The following is a 17,361-nucleotide window of genomic DNA, read 5'->3' on the forward strand; positions in this document are numbered from 1 at the left end:
GTCAGAAAACCACTGCGCCTGCACCCCCGTGTCCTTGCTCCCGCTGATGTCACCAGGAGTGTACTGCGCAGACACAGACCATACTGGGCCTGCGCTGTGCGCTCTTGATGACATCAGCGGGATCGAGGACACCGCAACGCAGGCGCAGTGGTTTTCAGACTTTAAAGTCTGAAATTCCAGAAGTGAACCGTAGGGGCCGGAGCATCGGTGAGTGGCTGCACCAACACAGGATGTCTGCGGGGGACCGTTAGAAGCCCCGGGTAAGTTCAACTCATTTTCCCCTGACCCCCCTACAGTATACCTTTAAATTACCTCCTCTGTAGTTATTTTCACATGCACTATATAGGGAGGGGAGGAGCAGTTACAGGCTGAATGTAGCTCCACCCCTCCTGCTTCCTCTTCTGTCAGGATGATTAAAGCTAGCCTGTGTACACAGACAGGGTAAGAGAGAGAGAGAGTAACAAAAATGGACCTCCAAGGAAGCAGCTGCCCCAGTCTACCTTGTCCTGGAATTCGCCCGTGCCAAGCCTCGACCGGATTGCTCACACGGTCTCAGGTACAACCAAAGTGAAAAAGAGGCGGCACACCACTGGCTGCAAAGATGCATATATTGTGGAACAGAAGCACTACATGTTACGGACACGCAGGTCCTTCATCAGGTACATAAGGTTATGCACCTGATGAAGGACCTGCGTGTCCGTAACATGTAGTGCTTCTGTTCCACAATATACGCATCTTTGCAGCCAGTGGTGTGCCGCCTCTATTTTTCACTTTAGGAAAGAGAGAGAGAGAGAGACTGTGGCTGGGTATACTGTATGTGAGTGTGTGTCTATATAAGGCATGTGTACAGAGGCCCCTGACCAGGGACAGCCGCTTGGCAGGCGATCCGCCTGGTGGATCAACTTGGCAGCGTGGCGGCCCACTTCTTTGAGAATGCCGTTCCCCCGCCTGCCACGTGATGTCATGCATGCACTGCTCCATTTTCCCTCTGCCCCCCTTGCATAGCAACAGACGTATTGAAAATACCAAACACACAATTGGAGAACCTCACTCCCAAACAGTTCTCTGCTGCTTTATAAAGCCTGCAGGCTGCTTATAAGCCAATGAGAAATGCACACATAATACACCTAGCCTGCAGTGATAATCAAGCAAAAGCTGAGCAAGTCAGCCAATTAGTAGGAGAGGGCTTAAAGAGTAACTGTCAGGCTGCAGAAGCTAATTTAAACCTCTATTCTCCTGTGTTAAACAGTTTAGAAGGAAGCCCAAAAGCTATTAGTGAAGATAAAAATCTCAGTTACCTTTGATGTGTGCTTATCAGCAAGTCTGTTACAGACCCATAAGGACGCAAGCCGCATACTAAACTGCAAAGCATTCTGGGGCCCTCCCCTCGGCTGCTAATGAGACGTTACAGAAGCTTGTGTAATCAGTCCAGCTGTGTAGCACTGATAAATCTCGGGGCAGAGTACTCTGCAGAAGTCAGCTATTGTTCCTAGCCACATGGCTCATTAATATTCACTGCACACTGTGTTGTTCAAGTAGGAGCTTATCTGTGATCAGGAAGCAGGCAGGACATGAGGACACATTTGACAGAAAAACATGGAGCCTGCCATGAGCTGTCAGGAGCATCTATCTCTGCATATACTATATACAAATTCTGTGAAATCCAAACGTGGACAGTGAAATGCATATGTAATGTAAGTACAGCCAATATTTAGCTACTGATATATGTGTTTATTTTCTCTGAGACCTTATACCTAACAGCTCCTCTTTAAGTTGCATATAGACAATGGCTATATGACCAGCAGGGGGCACCAGCGTGCAGGATATTCCCTCTCATCTGCCCCCCTCCTAACTAAACTGCATGGGATACTACAATAATTAAAAACAATGGTGCATGAGCCAGCCTGGGGCCCCGGGAACTCTCACTGCCCAGGGCCCCAGAACCAGCATCTAACACCATATGTGAGCGCAGCCAAGACCTTGGAGCTGCCACCTCCAAATTTTCCAAAAATTGGAGATACCAGTTAAGAGAATGAATCTATTTTGTAGGCTCACCAGATGTATCATAATACATACAGGTGCGAAATACCAACTAACCAAACTGAGAATAAATGAAAGAAAAGATCCCTCATAAATAGGCTATTTATTATGAAGAGCCTGTGTATAAGAAATATAATTTTATAATATCTCTGAAGTCAATTATACAGCTACAGAGATGAACAAATAATTTGATTTCCCTTTAGATTTTAGTTTTTTTTTTTTGTATTTTGTGTCCAGTAGTATATGTATATTTTGTTTAGGAAACAGAATTAGTGGGGGAAGCGCCACTACTTTGCAGATCTACTACACTACTTTGCAGAGGGATTAAAAATACATTTCAGCTCAGATCAGACCTTTTTACATCACAGCTAAAATCTGAGCTAAATCATTGCTATTTTTAAACTTCCTTTTCGCGTTTAATCACGCGGGAAGAGGAGCGTTGCCTTGATTCTGCCTGCGGAGTGATACACTACCCGGGTAATGCGGGGCATGTCGGGTAGTGTAGTTTAGTGAGCTCGGTTTCAGCGTAGTAGCCCCGCAGAGAGTCTGCTGAAAGAGACTACAGGACCCCATCACACCAGACACAAGCGGAAAAGGGGGTGTGTGAGTCACGTGTGTCCTTTGCTACATCTAGTAGATAGAGGTGACCTGGAGACACTTTTGACAGAACGTTGAGAGAAGAAAGTCGCCTCCCTCCATCGCCTCCTCCTCCCGGCTTTCCTGCCTATCAGCAGCTAACGTTCGCAATGGTTAGTATAGCTTCCGCTAATGCTATAGCTTAGCCTGTAGGCTCCTCGGTGCAGCTTATACCGGCTTTCATTGTAATTCATGCCGCAGAGGCTTTAGACTGGCTGTCTGCCAGGTGTGCTCCGAGGCGTATATATATATATATATATATGGTATATGGGCAGCTTTATGGCCCTGTTCTAGGCTAGTGTATAGGAAAGCTGCAGTGCTTCAATGGAAGCCTCTGTTTATGACAGGGGTGCCCATAAAGCCTCATCAACCGTGGTACAATTTTCCATTAGATAGATCTAAAAAGAAATTGCATCGTGTGTAGACATTCAAATTGTTTCAGATCAATTTTGCGATAGATTTTGATTTGATAAGTACCCAAAATCTATTGCAAAATCTAACAATTCGATTGGACTGGTTAGATAGATCTGTCTAAGGCTCAACACACACCATACAATCTTGGTTGTTCAATCTTACCACTTTTATGTAGTATAAGAGCTTATCCAATCAATCAATCAATCAATCAATCAATCAATCAAGGTATTTTCAATCTGTTGGCCCTTATACTACATAGATTTGGTAAATCTGTACAACCAAGATTGTATGGTGTGTGTTGAGGTTAAAGGTGGTCATACACTATACAATTCAATTTAGGAATTGCAATCATTTTTTTTCTGACTGTAACATTTCAAAAATATGACCAATGTACCACACACACATATGTTACATTTTTTCCCCAATTATGATAAAAATGATTGCAAACTGAGAAAATTGCTAGGGTGTGTATATTGATAAACTGACAATCTAACACACACCATATGATCTTTAGAAAGATTGAAGAAAAATATCTGGCATTCCGGATCCATAAAAATCAAAGAAACTGGGAAATCCTATCGGATTTTTCAGTCGATTGGAAAAAAAAAGCTTTCAACATTTTTGGGGGATACAATCGTTTTTATCGAATTGCTGTAAAATCGGATCGTTGTATTGCGTGTGGCCACCTTAATAGATCTGATGAATTGTACCATGTAGATGAGGCTTTGGGTAGATGGTGATCTACCAGTAAAGGACTTTATGGTAGATCCTGACATCACTACATTTTCCATTGTGTATGCTTCTAAAATTGTACATTGGAAGATCATTGCGACTTGCTATTTTATTACAGTCAGAGCCGGGACAAGGTCCTCCAGCACCCAAGGCTGAGACACCAAAGTGCGCCCCTCCATCCCTCCCACCCCAGCCATCAAACACTGATTGCTATTAGACTAAGGCGCCACAGGGCACACAACCTCCCCAGCACCTTAATATCTAGTTATCTGGCTTGCAGTCACTGCTATGTATCCCCTTTTCTTATTTCTTTCTGCTTCAAACACAATTAGGAATGACAGCTGAATGAATTCTGCGCCCCCTCCTACAGTGCGCCCTGAGGCTGGAGCCTCTCCAGCCTATGCCTCGGCCCGGCCCTGATTACAGTAGCTCACAAGCTGAAAAAGTGTGGGCACCTCTGGTTTAGGATGTTTGGCACATTACCAAGAGACCAGCACTGCAATTTGCAGCCTGCAGAACTTCTCATCTATTGTGCTGATAATAATAAAAATGCCCACATCAGCTTGTGCCCACAGATTGTAAACGAATGGCAGCAAGTTCCATTGCTGACCACAACCGTTATGTTTCTACATGTTTGTTCTTTTTGCTAACCTTGTGGTCCCCCTCCATTTAATTTTTTTTTCCTGTTTTATATTAGAGATGTGATCTAAGCATGGTGGTGTAGTGTTTAGTACTCTTGCCTTGCAGCGCTCGGTCCCTGGTTTGAATTCCAGGCAGGCCACTATCTGCCAGGAGTCTATGTTCTCCCTGTGTCTGTCTGGGTTTCCACTGGCTGGGTGCACACTTGGCAGTGTGTGAAGTCATGTTATGCCATGTGCGTTTTTATTGCGTTTTACTTCTGTTTTCTGTGAGTTTTCTTCCCACACATGCAAATTTTTTTTTTTTTTTTTTTTTTTTTTTTTTTATATGCTCCTTATGCAAACCACTAGGAAGCCAACAGGAAGCGGAAATACATCAGAAGACATAGGGTTGATTTTTTTTTGATTATTTAAAAAAAAAAAAAAAACTCATACAAAACACAATACATTGCGTCACCATTGACTTTCATTATGTGCGTTTTTGTGTTTTTGAAAATATGCAACAAAACCAGAATTTTAAAAACTCGTATTAAAGAGCTCCTACACATGCATATTTTCATGCATCTCATTGACTTAACATTATACGCATGAATGCTGCGTTTTACGCAGCGCTAGAGTTTCTGCTTAGTGTGTTCCCTGCCTCTGGGCATGCTGGTTTCCTCCCAAATCCCAAAACAAACAGATACAGCTTACCCCTAAATTGGCCCTAGACTACAGTGGACATATGCTTATGGTAGGGAATAGATTGTGAGCTCTTCTGAGGGACAGTTAGTGACATGAATATGCACTGTGGAAGAGGTTGGCGCTATAAATACTAAATTGTACTATTTGACTTGCATTTGTTTCTTCTACAGCTGGCATGTCCAAAGTCCATCCTGGGGGCAAAATGCGGCCTGCCGAGCCTTTTCTGGTGACCTCTAAAGTTCTCAGAGAACCCGAGGTGGCACACAATAATCCTAAGGCCTCTTTTCCACGGACTGATAGGCAGGGAAATGCCTCTCAAACTTTCGCAACTGCTCGTTGTTGTCTGGCTACTGCTCGATGAGCACACAGCTCAACAGTCCGAGGGAAAGAGGCCCAACAGGACCCAGAGGCATGTCGCGTGCACAATGACATGCCTCTGAATCACTGTACCACCGCTGCCAGCCCCCCTGTGCGACACTGGACCCCCTTAAAAGATCGCCAGGCTAGTGACAATCTGCTTGTTGCTAGCCTGCTTTATGTGAGGCTGTCGGTGAGCCTCGTAGAATTTCCATAACGAGCCCCCCCCACCTCTCTTTTAGCTTCCTCCAATAGGAAGCCAAAACGTCACCCAGGAACTCCTGGGTCATGGCTTTGCTTCCTAATGGAGGAAGCTAGAATGCAGGGGCCACCTTTGCTTGCCTGTTAGGTTATCAGCCACCATTATAGCAGCCAATGATTAGCAGCTGACTCTATGCTAGCAGCAGTAATGGCCACTGATTAGCAGCCGCCACTGGCTATAATCACTGCCACCACACCCGTGTGACTGGGCACTCACCCTTATCCAATGACCCCCTGTTAAGATGCGGCCTTAGCGCTTCTGGGATACACTCAGGCGATCCCCAACCTATCCCGATCCACTTTTCTCGTATACAGCAGTATCTTCAGAGATTGCACCTCAAAGTAAAGCACAAGGCCTCCCATAGCGTAAACGTTTCAATTTATTAAATATGATGATAAAATTGCTCGCTCACATGTTCTATGATGTCAAACAGGCAAAGAGTTTTTATTGGGCTGTCCCCCATGCAGTGGCCACCGGCTGGGCAAAAACAAATTCTCGTCCCCATTCCGTCGGCTCAACAGCTGCACGCCTGGCTGCTACCACCTCAAATGCAGGACTGCATGTGAAGATACTGCTGTATAAGTGGAAAGTGGAGCATGATAGGCTGGGGATTGCCTGAGAGTATCCCAGAAGCACTTATGACCCATCTTAACGGGTCATTGGATAAGGGTGAGTGCCCAGTCACATGGGTGTGGTGGTGATTATAACCAAGACTACTAGCAAGCTATTATTCCACTGAGAAGCTGGATAAAAGGACATGTATGTACTGATATTTACCTCAGGATATTGCATCTTGTATACAAGCAGGACTTATATCAGGGATGTTGCGCAGTCTAGTCTGTATATGTTTTAGGTTTTATTGAAGTCTTTTAGACAGCGCACCACTTTCTGTTTTTATATCGTTCCTCAGATGTACTTAGCGCAGTGGATTGGGTAAAAATTGTGTTCAACTTTGCCAGTTCAGCCCCCTAGCAATCTCAAGACTGGCGATATGGCCCTTGGCCTAAAAAGTTTAGACACCCGTGTCCTACAGGGACCAGAATTATGGGAGGTAAACTTTGCAAAGAGCTAATAAGACTTGGAAAGTTGATGTTTAACTACCTTATTGAGTTTAAAATAGCTGAATGTGGTTTAGTCCTGTGCAAAATTTGACGCTGGTCTAGTTTAGGGCACTCTGCATGAAGCCTCATAGGAAAAATTTGCATGTGTGATTGGGTGGACAGAACCCTCTTGAACTGCTAGGTTTTAGATAGGTTGTAGTATCAATGCCCACGCTCTAGCCAATAGCAATGCAATTGTGCTGTGATTGGAGAACTGTTCTCTGAGGTTTTCTGTTGGGTCCCTTACACTAGCTAGTGCCCAAAATTCTGGTTCATGTAGAGGAAGGTAACTCCGAACATCCAAGTTTGGGTTCATCTGTGTAAATGTTGGCTGAAGCAATACAGTTTTTCATATCTACCTTTTACACAATTCATGGAACTTCAGTGGCACTCAAATCTGTCGTGTTTTAGGCTAATTTCACACCAGGACATTGCGTTAGAGGGGGCGTTAAGGTCGCATAACGTCCCCCTAACGGAACGCCTGGTGGTGCTGGATCTGGACGTCAGAGTGAGCCGCGTTGTGCAGCTCACTCTGGCGTCAGTGATGCCGTGATGCGCACTCTTGTGCGCATGCGGCATCACGTGGTCCTGCTGGCCAATCGACGCACAGAGCGGCTGCTCCAGGAAGTAAACACTGCACGTCATAACGTGCAGTGCATGTCATAACGTGCAGTGCATAATAATTAGCCATGTGCCTGGCCGCTCTCCGCTCCTCCCCCACATTACTGAGCATGTGCAAGCAGTCTAACGCGGCTCAGCCGCGTCCAAAGTACTGCATGCAGTACGTTGTCTTGTGACGCAGCGTTACAATGTAACGCAACGTCCGCACTGTGAACAGCCCCATTGATTTTTCATTACTGTGCGGTGGGCTGCGTTACAGGCTGCTCTAACGTGCGCCTGTAACGTCCCACTGTGAAACCAGCCTTAAGGATCTGTTCTCCCTGACATGTTAGTCAACTTCAGGGCTTTTTTCACTTCATGCGATTGCGTTCCAATTTTGATGCAAATTTTTTTATTTTTACACATTTGATTACAATTTTTAATAAGTCCTGCGCGCTGTTTTTGTGGTTTTTTTTTTGGTTTTTTTTTTTTCTGCATTTTTCTTCTAGCATCTGGTGAAAATCGGAATTTATGATTGCAGTGTAAAAGAAGACTCAGGCTATTTTTGTGTAGTTTACAGATCAAAGGGGTAGTTGAGTGAACATGATAAACCTTGGTGGGTGGATGAGAGTAGCAGCAGGGGAACTATGCCTGCTTAACATACTAGTAGTTTATGTTTTAGAGTCCCCTCAATTTAAATGTATATCCTTAAAGGATATCGGAGCCAAAATTAATATGAGAAACGATGAGCCGTCCTGAGTTGGACATCACTGTGCTGGCGTGGCTGCCTGTGTCCTACAACGTGCAGCCGGGAGCACTCTGCGCATGACATCATGTGCCGAGTGCTCTTTGCCACAGTTGCGCTCTGTAGGACGTGTACAACTGGGCCAGGGCAGGCACAGTGATGCCAGTCTCTGGGGATCCAAAGAGGGTGCTGGAGGGCAATTACATGCAGCGGATGGGCAGAATGGAGAAGGATAGGCGGAGGGGAGCGGTGAGCATCAGGATGAATCGCCATACATGTCTGATTCCCCATTTCTCATTGATTTTGGCTCTGGTATCCCTTAAATCCAAATGATGTCATTAAAAACAGTACCTGAGCATGGCCGTATCAGATGTAACTCCACAGGAGGGGGCTGCATGTACCCCGCCTGGGCTGAGCGCTAACCAGCGCCTGGCCAGTAAATAGACAGCTGACAGGTGAACTTGGACCACCTCCTGATGTTTTTTTTTTTTTTTTTTTTGGAGACTGGAGGAGACAGCCGTGTCACACGGCTGTCCCCAGTACAGCGCTGCTGTAGATTGCAGCGTTGTACATGGTAAATAGATGGTCTAACAGTCTCCAAGTAGCGATCACCGCTGGGAGACTGAAGGTGGAGCGGAGCTCCGCTTACCAAGCAGGAGATGTGCACTAAGCCCCAGGACTTAATGCTGATCGGCGTTAGGCGGTCCTGGGGCAGCTGCTGCTACCACACCCATCAGCGCGACGTGGTCTGCTACAGGTTAAAGGACACCTGAAGTGAAAGGCCATATTTATTTCCTTTTAAACAAAACCAGTTAACTGGCATTAGTTGTGTCTGAATTACACACCTGAAACAAGCAGGTGGCAAATACAATCAGATTTGAGTCAAGATGACCTGATCTGCAGGCTTGTTTAGTATCTTTTGCTAAAAGTTTGAGACAGGTGATTAGTTGCGATGATCAGTTATGCAAATTGGTGTGTACAAATTTGCATAATTTTGGAAGAATTTGCATCTCATTGATCATCCCTACTGATCAGGACAGCCAGGCAATTTGCACTGTTCAAGGCCTCTTTTCCACAGACTGTTGAGCTGTGTGCCCATCAATCAGTTACTAGGCAGCAGTGAGCATTTACCAGGCAGCAACAAGCAGTTACCAGTGAGAGTTTAAGAGGCATTTCACTGCCTATCAACAGTCCATGTAAAAGAAGCCTAACTGGTTCGGACCATGTGTAGTTAAAACTACGCCACACTTGGGACTGGTTAAGCTTGATGCGGCATAGTTTTGATTCTGCCCAATCCTGAACACAGGAAACAAAATGGCGTACCTGCAGCTCGAAACTCTAGACAGCTGAGCGTCATCTTAACTCAGTCAGGAGCAGTTTTCATTGGCTCCTGATCAATGTGGTACTGTATGTAAAGGGACCAGAGGATCCAGTCCTAAATAGATTAAGGCTACTTGCACACTAAGACGTTGCGTTGGGTGCTACGTTAAGGTCGCATAACGTGCACCTAACGCAACGTATGGTGGTGCGGGAGAGGACGGTAGAGTGAGCCGCGTTAGGCGGCTCTATCCATATAAGGTCTCCCAGAGTGGCGCTGATTGGCCGACGGGACCACGTGATGCGGAGCGAGACACTTCGCATCACGTGGTCCCGCCGGCCAATCAGCGGCCGCCAGGGCAGTGAATATTAAGTAGCCATGTGCGCGGGTACTGTAGCTGCCTCTCCCCGCCTCCTCTCCGCCCCCCACTGAGCATGTGCAAACAGTCTAACGCGGCTATAGCCGCTCTAACGCCGTAGCATGCTGCACTTTCGGCAGAACGTGCAGCGTTACATGTAACGCAACGTGGGCTGTGTGAACAGCCCACTTGTGTTACATTGCTGTGCGTTGGGGGAGCGTTACAGGCGCACTAACGTGCGCCTGTAACGTCTTCGTGTGTAAGCAGCCTAAAAGTAAATAAATGCCATCCTCCATATCCCTGTCACTTCAGGTGTGTTTTGATCTCCTTCCTGTCATAGCTTGAATATCGGTGTATATACTGGTGCGTTCAGGAACTTCTTTCAATTGAATTTGGTCAGTCTGCAGAACGCATTTTTGTGGCAGTTCATGTGTGCATGTATATCACATATATGATTACACAATTGCTCTTCTAAATCCACAGTACAGAATTGAGGTGTTGAGACTTGTCAGAATGCTTCTGTTTCACTGGTAATAAAGTGAATTATAATCCTGAAACCAATGGTTTTTACTTTTTGATGGATCATGGTAAACTTATTTACAACTGCAAAATTAAAGTTGGTGAAGAAAATGCGAGTTAAGCTATTTGTAATGTCATGTTAAAATGACCTTTGCACTTCAGCTGATTACCAATGACTTCTTAGCAGTTTTCTCTCCTCCAGGCTTCGTTTACACTGCAAATTGCAATTCTGATTTGTGACTTTCACTTGATGCTAGCAACACAAGCAAAGAACAGAACGGGCAGGATTTTTTTTTTTTTTTTTTTTTTTTTTTGCACCAAAAATTGGAATTGCATCAAAATTGGGATTCTGAATCTCATGTAGATGTGTAGTGTAAAAGAGCTCTCTCTGGCTGGGTTAACATGTAAAAGGTGTTGTGTCCTGTCAGTTTTTTTCCAGATGGAATCAGTTTTGTATGAATTTTCTATGGCTGGGTCCACACAAAAGCTGTACAATTCCAATTCTGCCTGATAAAACTGGTAGAAAACTGACGAGTACAGATTTGTGTGAACCAGGCCTAAGCTATAGAGACAATATGTGCACATTTTGAGGCTTATTTATAGAAAGCCTGTTGCTTGGTCATTATTGTATGAGATGTATTTATTGCAATACTGAGGCAAACTGTTAGAATACCTTTAATTTCACAAGAATTTTGACAACTACAGCATAGATGCCTCAACATGTTAACACTCTTGTTGCTGTTGTTGTCGGTTGCTATTAAAGGGAACCTAAACTGAGAGGGGGGTATGGATGTTTCCTTTTAAACAATACCAGTTGCCGGGCAGTCCTGCTGATCTCTTTAGCTGCAGTAGTGGCTGAATCACACACCTGCAACAAGCATGCAGCTAATCCAGTCTGATTTCAGTCAGAGCACCTGATCTGCATGCTTGTTCAGGGGCTGTGGCTGAAAGTACTAGACACACAGGATCAGCAGGAGAGTCAGGTAACTGGTATTATTTTAAAAGGAAAAATCCATATCCTTCTCAGTTTAGGTTCCCTTTAAGCTAGGAACACACTAGGCAGAAACGCTAACTTTTTTTTCACTACTGAAAGTCTATGGGCAGCACTGTGCCTGTGCTGGCTGCTCACGTCCTACAGCGCATAATTGCGGCTGGGAGTGCTGTGCGCAGGAGCATGACCTCACAATGGCTTGCGCAGAGAGCTCCGGATGCGATCTTGCGCTATAGGACGAGAGCAGCCAGGCCAGTGCACATGATGCACGACCTGGCCGTCCAAGAAGAGGGTGGCGGTGGGAATTTAGGAGGAACTGAGGGGCAGATGGGAGGAGCAGTGAGTATCAGGGCAGCTCACCATACATGCCTGCTCCCCATTTCTTACATTAATTTGGGCTCTGGTATCCTTTAACAATGGGCAGAGCTATGCAGTAATGCACATGCCAGGGAGTACAGTAACAATTTGTGTGGCTCCACCCACTGTCCAACAGTCAAACATAATGGTCTTGCATGTTTGACCCATGATGTGACAACCTGTACCTTGTACTGTTTCCGTAGGCAATGCAGAGAGTGTGTTGTGGTTTTTGTTTTTCTCGGGTTTTTTTTTGGTTTTTTGTTTTTTGTCCCACTGAGAATAACATCTGGTAGCTCTAATTTTTCATTGAGTAGTCTGGAATATTATTTGTGGAGGGCGTTCTAGTGTAGTGGCATTGCCTGATAATATATGTGGAGTTTCTTTGAATTCAGCCACCTGGGTAGGTTAATACTTTTTATTTTCATCAAACTATGTGACAGCCTTTCGTTCCTAATGCATTACCCAGTCAGTCCGTATCTGTATAGACATGCAGCGTGATTTTCTATTTTCACGGCCTGTAGGCTGAAGTGGTTGAGGGCCCATTCACACTAGAAAATCCCAAAACGCAAGCAATTAACACTAGCGTTTTGTCCGGGTGATTTGACGCTGGAAAATCACTGGACAAATGTACGTTTTATGAAGTGATCGCGATTAGCAGTTCTATAGATGCTAATTGCGATCCCTCCAGAAAAAAGCTGCAGGTAACGTGTTTGCATTTAGCAATAATCACGAAAAGCCCCTGATAATTGCAGCAGTGAGAACACTGCCATAGGCTAGAATAGCACTAGCGTTTAAAAAAAAATAGCGATTTAGCAGGAATCACGGGTTTCCCGCTCAAGTGTGAATGGGCTCTAATGCTGGGTACACACGTTGCGATATCTATTTGATTATTTCCAACATGTTTCGTTCGATACAGCCGCCGATTTTGCATAATTATGCAAAATTGACGGCTGTATTGAACGAAATGGAATCGAACATTTTGGAAATCGTTTGCGTGGGAAATCTCAACGTGTGTACCCAGCATAAGGGAAAATTGGACATTTTGCAATATAGTCACAGCAACAGGCACAACACTTGCTAGTGCGCTGCGGGTTGAGATTTAGCTGGAGGGACTGGGTTCTAGATCTGGTATACAATTTGTCATAATCTGTGTGTGCTCAAACCCATGAAGAGATACAAGACAATATATGATCCAAAGGAGAAAGCAGGTTGGCACATGCAACTTCCTTGTATATGAAAAAAAAGCTTTATTTTATCCGGCTGTAGCAAAACAAACAATGCTTCATGCTGTTATAAAAAGTTCCTACCCGGTCTGTGCAGTGCCTCAGACGCTCAAGTGAACGAAACGTTCATCAGGTTGTCCATCGCTCTCATCTCACCCCACAGCCTCTAGACCGGCTAGGAACTTTTTATAACCGCATGAAGCATTGTTTTGCTACAGCCGGATAAAATAACGCTTTTTTTTTTTTTTTTTTTTTTTTTTTTTTTTTTATATATACACAAGGAAGTTGCATGTGCCAACCTGCTTTCTCCTTTGGATCATCGGAAAATGGACATTTCTAGTTATCTGATAAAAACGCTAAGCTTGAGGCTGGGAGCACACTTTGCAGAATTGCATGTGTTTTTCAGTAGTGCACTCTTGAAAAACACATGCAATCCTGCAAAGTATGTTCCAACCTGAAAGCCTCATAATATACAGATGACCTGTTACTGACCCTGACCAGACCTTCGATAGCCTTTCGTAGGCTGGGAGCACACGTGTCTGCAACAGAAAAAAACGAAATGCACAAGGTGGAAAACAAATGCGTTTTCTCACCCCCCCACCCTTAGGGAAGCATAGAATGCGAACACCTGTTATTCCCAAAAACAGGAATACATATTTTATACCTTTGGCAGACTGTTTTGTAAGCTTCAGTGCAGAAGCACACAACATTAACATCCCTGGCAACACAAATCTCTACGGCAGTGATATGGGTGATTGCCAAACTGCCTCCCTTCCAGTCAAGCAAGTAGAAAAAACAACAAACTGCATGAATAGAGGATGAGATGGATAAAATAAAAGGCTTTGGACCCATCATTGAGCTATTAGAAAAAATGGGGCCTGATGCATGCAGAAGTGTTACAATTGTTTGCATGGAAAGTTCAAAGCACTGGTGTTAACGGCACGGGGCCAGTGCATGTTACCCGATTACCTGAGTGATGCACATGTTGCTATGGTAATGTGATACATCCAAGGCATAACATGTTAAAATAACAATCCTTTATTGTATTTATAAAGCACCAACATAGTACGCAGCGCTGTACATTAGTTAAAGGAGTGATCCAAGCTGTTAAAGAGATCTACTTACCTGGGGCTTCCTCCAGCCTGTAGCAGCCGTCCTGTGTCCTCGCCGCAGCTCCTGTGGCTACCGGTCTTCTCCGCTGGCGCAGCCGACCTCCCAGGTCGGGTTCCGGGTCGGTCTCTGCGCTCCACTGCGCTGGTCAAGTGGTCTTTCTGACGTCATCAGGACGTCCTGATGACGTTGGAAAGGGAAGACCGGGAGCCACCGGAGCTGCGGCGGGGGCACAAGATGGCTGCTACGGGCTGGAGGAAGCCCCAGGTAAGTGGATTATTTATTTATTTTTACAGCTTGGGTGTCTCCTTTTAGTTACAGACAATTTTAGGGGTGACAAACAGCAATATGACAATACAGGAATACAAGAAAATCCAGATCACGCAGCACAGGATGAGTACAAGGTAATGCTTAGTCAGTCACTGGATGGGAGCATGGAGATTACTCAAGTTGAGTCCACTCAAAAATTCATAGCATGGGTGCTCAGTAATGGAGGTGCATGATCAGGTAGGACACAAAAGGACCCTGCCCGAAGTCTTACAATCTAGAGGGAGAGGTAGGGACACGAAAGGTAGGAGACCAGAGTTCAGCTGCAGGTTTGGAGCACCAGTGAGGGGTGGTAGGCCAGAGTTAAAAGGCGAGTTTTGAGTGCCTACTTGAAGATGTTTGAGGGGGCTGCTCTAATGGGTGGAGGTAGGAAGTGCAGCACACCCCCCCCCCCCCTCCTGCCATTTGCACTGCTAAAATTGCCATGCACTGTCTGTGTAGCATAGTTTTAGAGCCCATTTCCACTTAAGCCGCATGCGTCTGCGAGACACACAGCGGCACTTCAGAGTCTGCGGCTACGCAGACTAATCCCATCAGCCGTGCCATGCACGACTATGGGATTCGCAGCCTCCCACACCTTTTCGGATGGCAATGTCAGCCAAATCGCTAGCGCAAGCAGTTCAGCAGGTGGCGCCATTTTACCCTCTGGCAGCTTTCCCCACGCCATTTGCCTGCGGGGAAACTGTGGATTTGGTGTGGAAACGAGTCCTTACTGCTGCCTCATGCATTAAACTCAGTATTATTCAATAGGTATAAAGTCCACAAGGACCAGCACACTCAAAGATTTCTGAGTTTTGGAAGAAATGCCTATTACAAAATCTCCACTATCATAACCCTTAAAATATGTGAGCCGTCACAGGGACAATCCAGCAATATAACCGTCAATGTCTATCAAAAGCCTAGTCCCCAAGCAGACAGAGTACCGGTATTTATAGCCGTCTGGTAGACAAAGGTCACCATCATATAGAAAGTCCAAACATCACGGCGACAGACACTGACCAAGAGCTGTTTCGGGCATACAGCCTGTCTTCAAGCCAAGTAAAGTGGGACTAGGCTTTTGATGGACATTGACTGTGTTTGGCGGTTATCGTATTGCTCGATTGTCCCTGTGACGGCAAACATATTTTAATGTTTTGATATTGAAGATTTTGTAATAAAGATTTCTATGGGTTTTGGAAGAAATCCCTGAATGTGCTAGTCCTTGTGGACTTTATACTCAGTGTCCGACCTGGTGCTCAGGCGGACTGACCTTGCACCTCAGTTTATACTGTGGGGGAGTGCGGCCTGGAGACCACACTTGGACATCTGTTCAATAGGTATGACATTTAATTAGTAAAAGTACTTTAACATGTTTTCTCAGCTATATTTGTGGACATATTCTGTGCCTATCAATTTCTAAACAGTTTGGAACTTGTGTACAAATACCATGTTGCACAATATACTTTATATGGGGTAAAATAAGTTGTTAATTGAAGACCTATGGTACTTGCAGTTTAATAGTATGTTATCCAGCTACAATACCTGCTAAAACCACTTGCTTGAAAGTAAAAAACTGCATGTAACTACAGTATATGACTGGAGTTTCTCTGTTCACAAAGGCTCCCATTTCTTACAGGTGTTGCAAATCACACACTAGAAATGAATACTACAGATGCCAGTACATTCATTTTTGTATTCTTGCATTTTGAGGGAAAGAGACTTTGATCCATTTATGTATACTTGGCTCAAGATGTGCTACGCAGCTGTACCTTGTTCCATATTGCACTTGCTTATCTGTATGTAAATATTTGTATAGCACCACAGATGGTTAAAGGGGTTCTGTGGGGGAACCTAAGGATAAAAACCGCCACTTACCTGGGGCTTCTATCTGCCCCATGTAGCAGTAATGACCCCCACCGTCGTCCTCTGATCCGCCGTTCCCCGCCGCTGGCCCCGGTGTAGCGCGTCACGCTGTCCAACTGTGGCTCCGCGGCCTGCTCGCTCTTGCCTGCTTCATCAGAATCTTACTGCGCAGGCACAGTACAAGAAAACCTTGTACTCAGTAAGCTTCAAAGGACGTGAACGGCAGCGTGCATTATTCGGCGATGCCAGACTAATAATGCCAGAGGCCGGCAGCGGAGAACAGCTGATCGGAGGACTGTGTGGGACATTACTGCTACAGGGGGCTGATAGAAGCCCCAGGTAAGTGGTGTTTTTTATCCTTACCAAACCCCACAGAACCCCTTTAAGGTAGCCATACATCAGGAGATTATGGGCAGATTCCACAGATAAATTAATCTCTAATCTGATTAGATACATTTGTCTTTGTCAAAGCTGCCCATATACTGTAGGACGGATTCCCGTCCGATTTCAGCAGGGAAATGGCAGAGTCCGCCACGCCGCTGCCCCCTAATTTATAATATGCCCCCCATGAGTTCATTTATACATGTCCTGTGTCAGCCTCCGTGTGGTGCCGGTCAGTCTCCAGGTGGTTCTTCCACATACACACTGGCGGCGCTATGCACATGACCTCGCACGCTATGTGCTGCCGCCAGTGTGTATGTAGCTGATGGAAGAGCCACCCGGAGACTGACACCACACTGAGTAGGGTGGCCCTTTTATACATTAGAAGGGGGTGGCGGCAGGGGTTTTGTTGCTTTGTTACGAAATCGGCCGCTGTAGTGCCACACACCCAATCAACCAACTTTGGCCCGACATCTTGCACACCCGAACAACCAATTTAGGCCTGAAATTGGTTGCATTGTCAGTTGGGCCTGCACTTGGCAGCACCAATTTTAAACCAATTGCATAATCATGATGCTTGCTCGATCGCCCGCCAAAGTCGCCTGATGTATGGGCACCTTTTTAGTGTTACAAATGGCAATGCCTATTTGGTATCGTTCAAGAATAGCGACTGATTATTTGGTAAAACTTGCGCAGTTCCTGTTGTCTTCTCACTTTTGAGACGGCC

At 45.3% G+C, this 17,361-nt stretch overlaps 1 protein-coding gene across 1 annotated transcript in view; it reads left to right on the forward strand.

Annotated features, from left to right (window-relative positions):
• Positions 1-2,664: 2,664 nt before the first annotated feature.
• MDH1 (malate dehydrogenase 1) overlaps positions 2,665-17,361 on the forward strand; it is a 30,600-nt gene continuing 15,903 nt past the window's right edge. Inside the window, exon 1 of the mRNA XM_068232367.1 lies at positions 2,665-2,789. Within this exon, the coding sequence (XP_068088468.1) occupies positions 2,787-2,789 (3 nt within the window). The 5' untranslated portion in view covers positions 2,665-2,786. The remainder of the gene's footprint in view (positions 2,790-17,361) is intronic.

This window comes from Hyperolius riggenbachi, chromosome 4, assembly GCF_040937935.1.
Source record: "Hyperolius riggenbachi isolate aHypRig1 chromosome 4, aHypRig1.pri, whole genome shotgun sequence".
NCBI lineage: Eukaryota > Metazoa > Chordata > Amphibia > Anura > Hyperoliidae > Hyperolius > Hyperolius riggenbachi.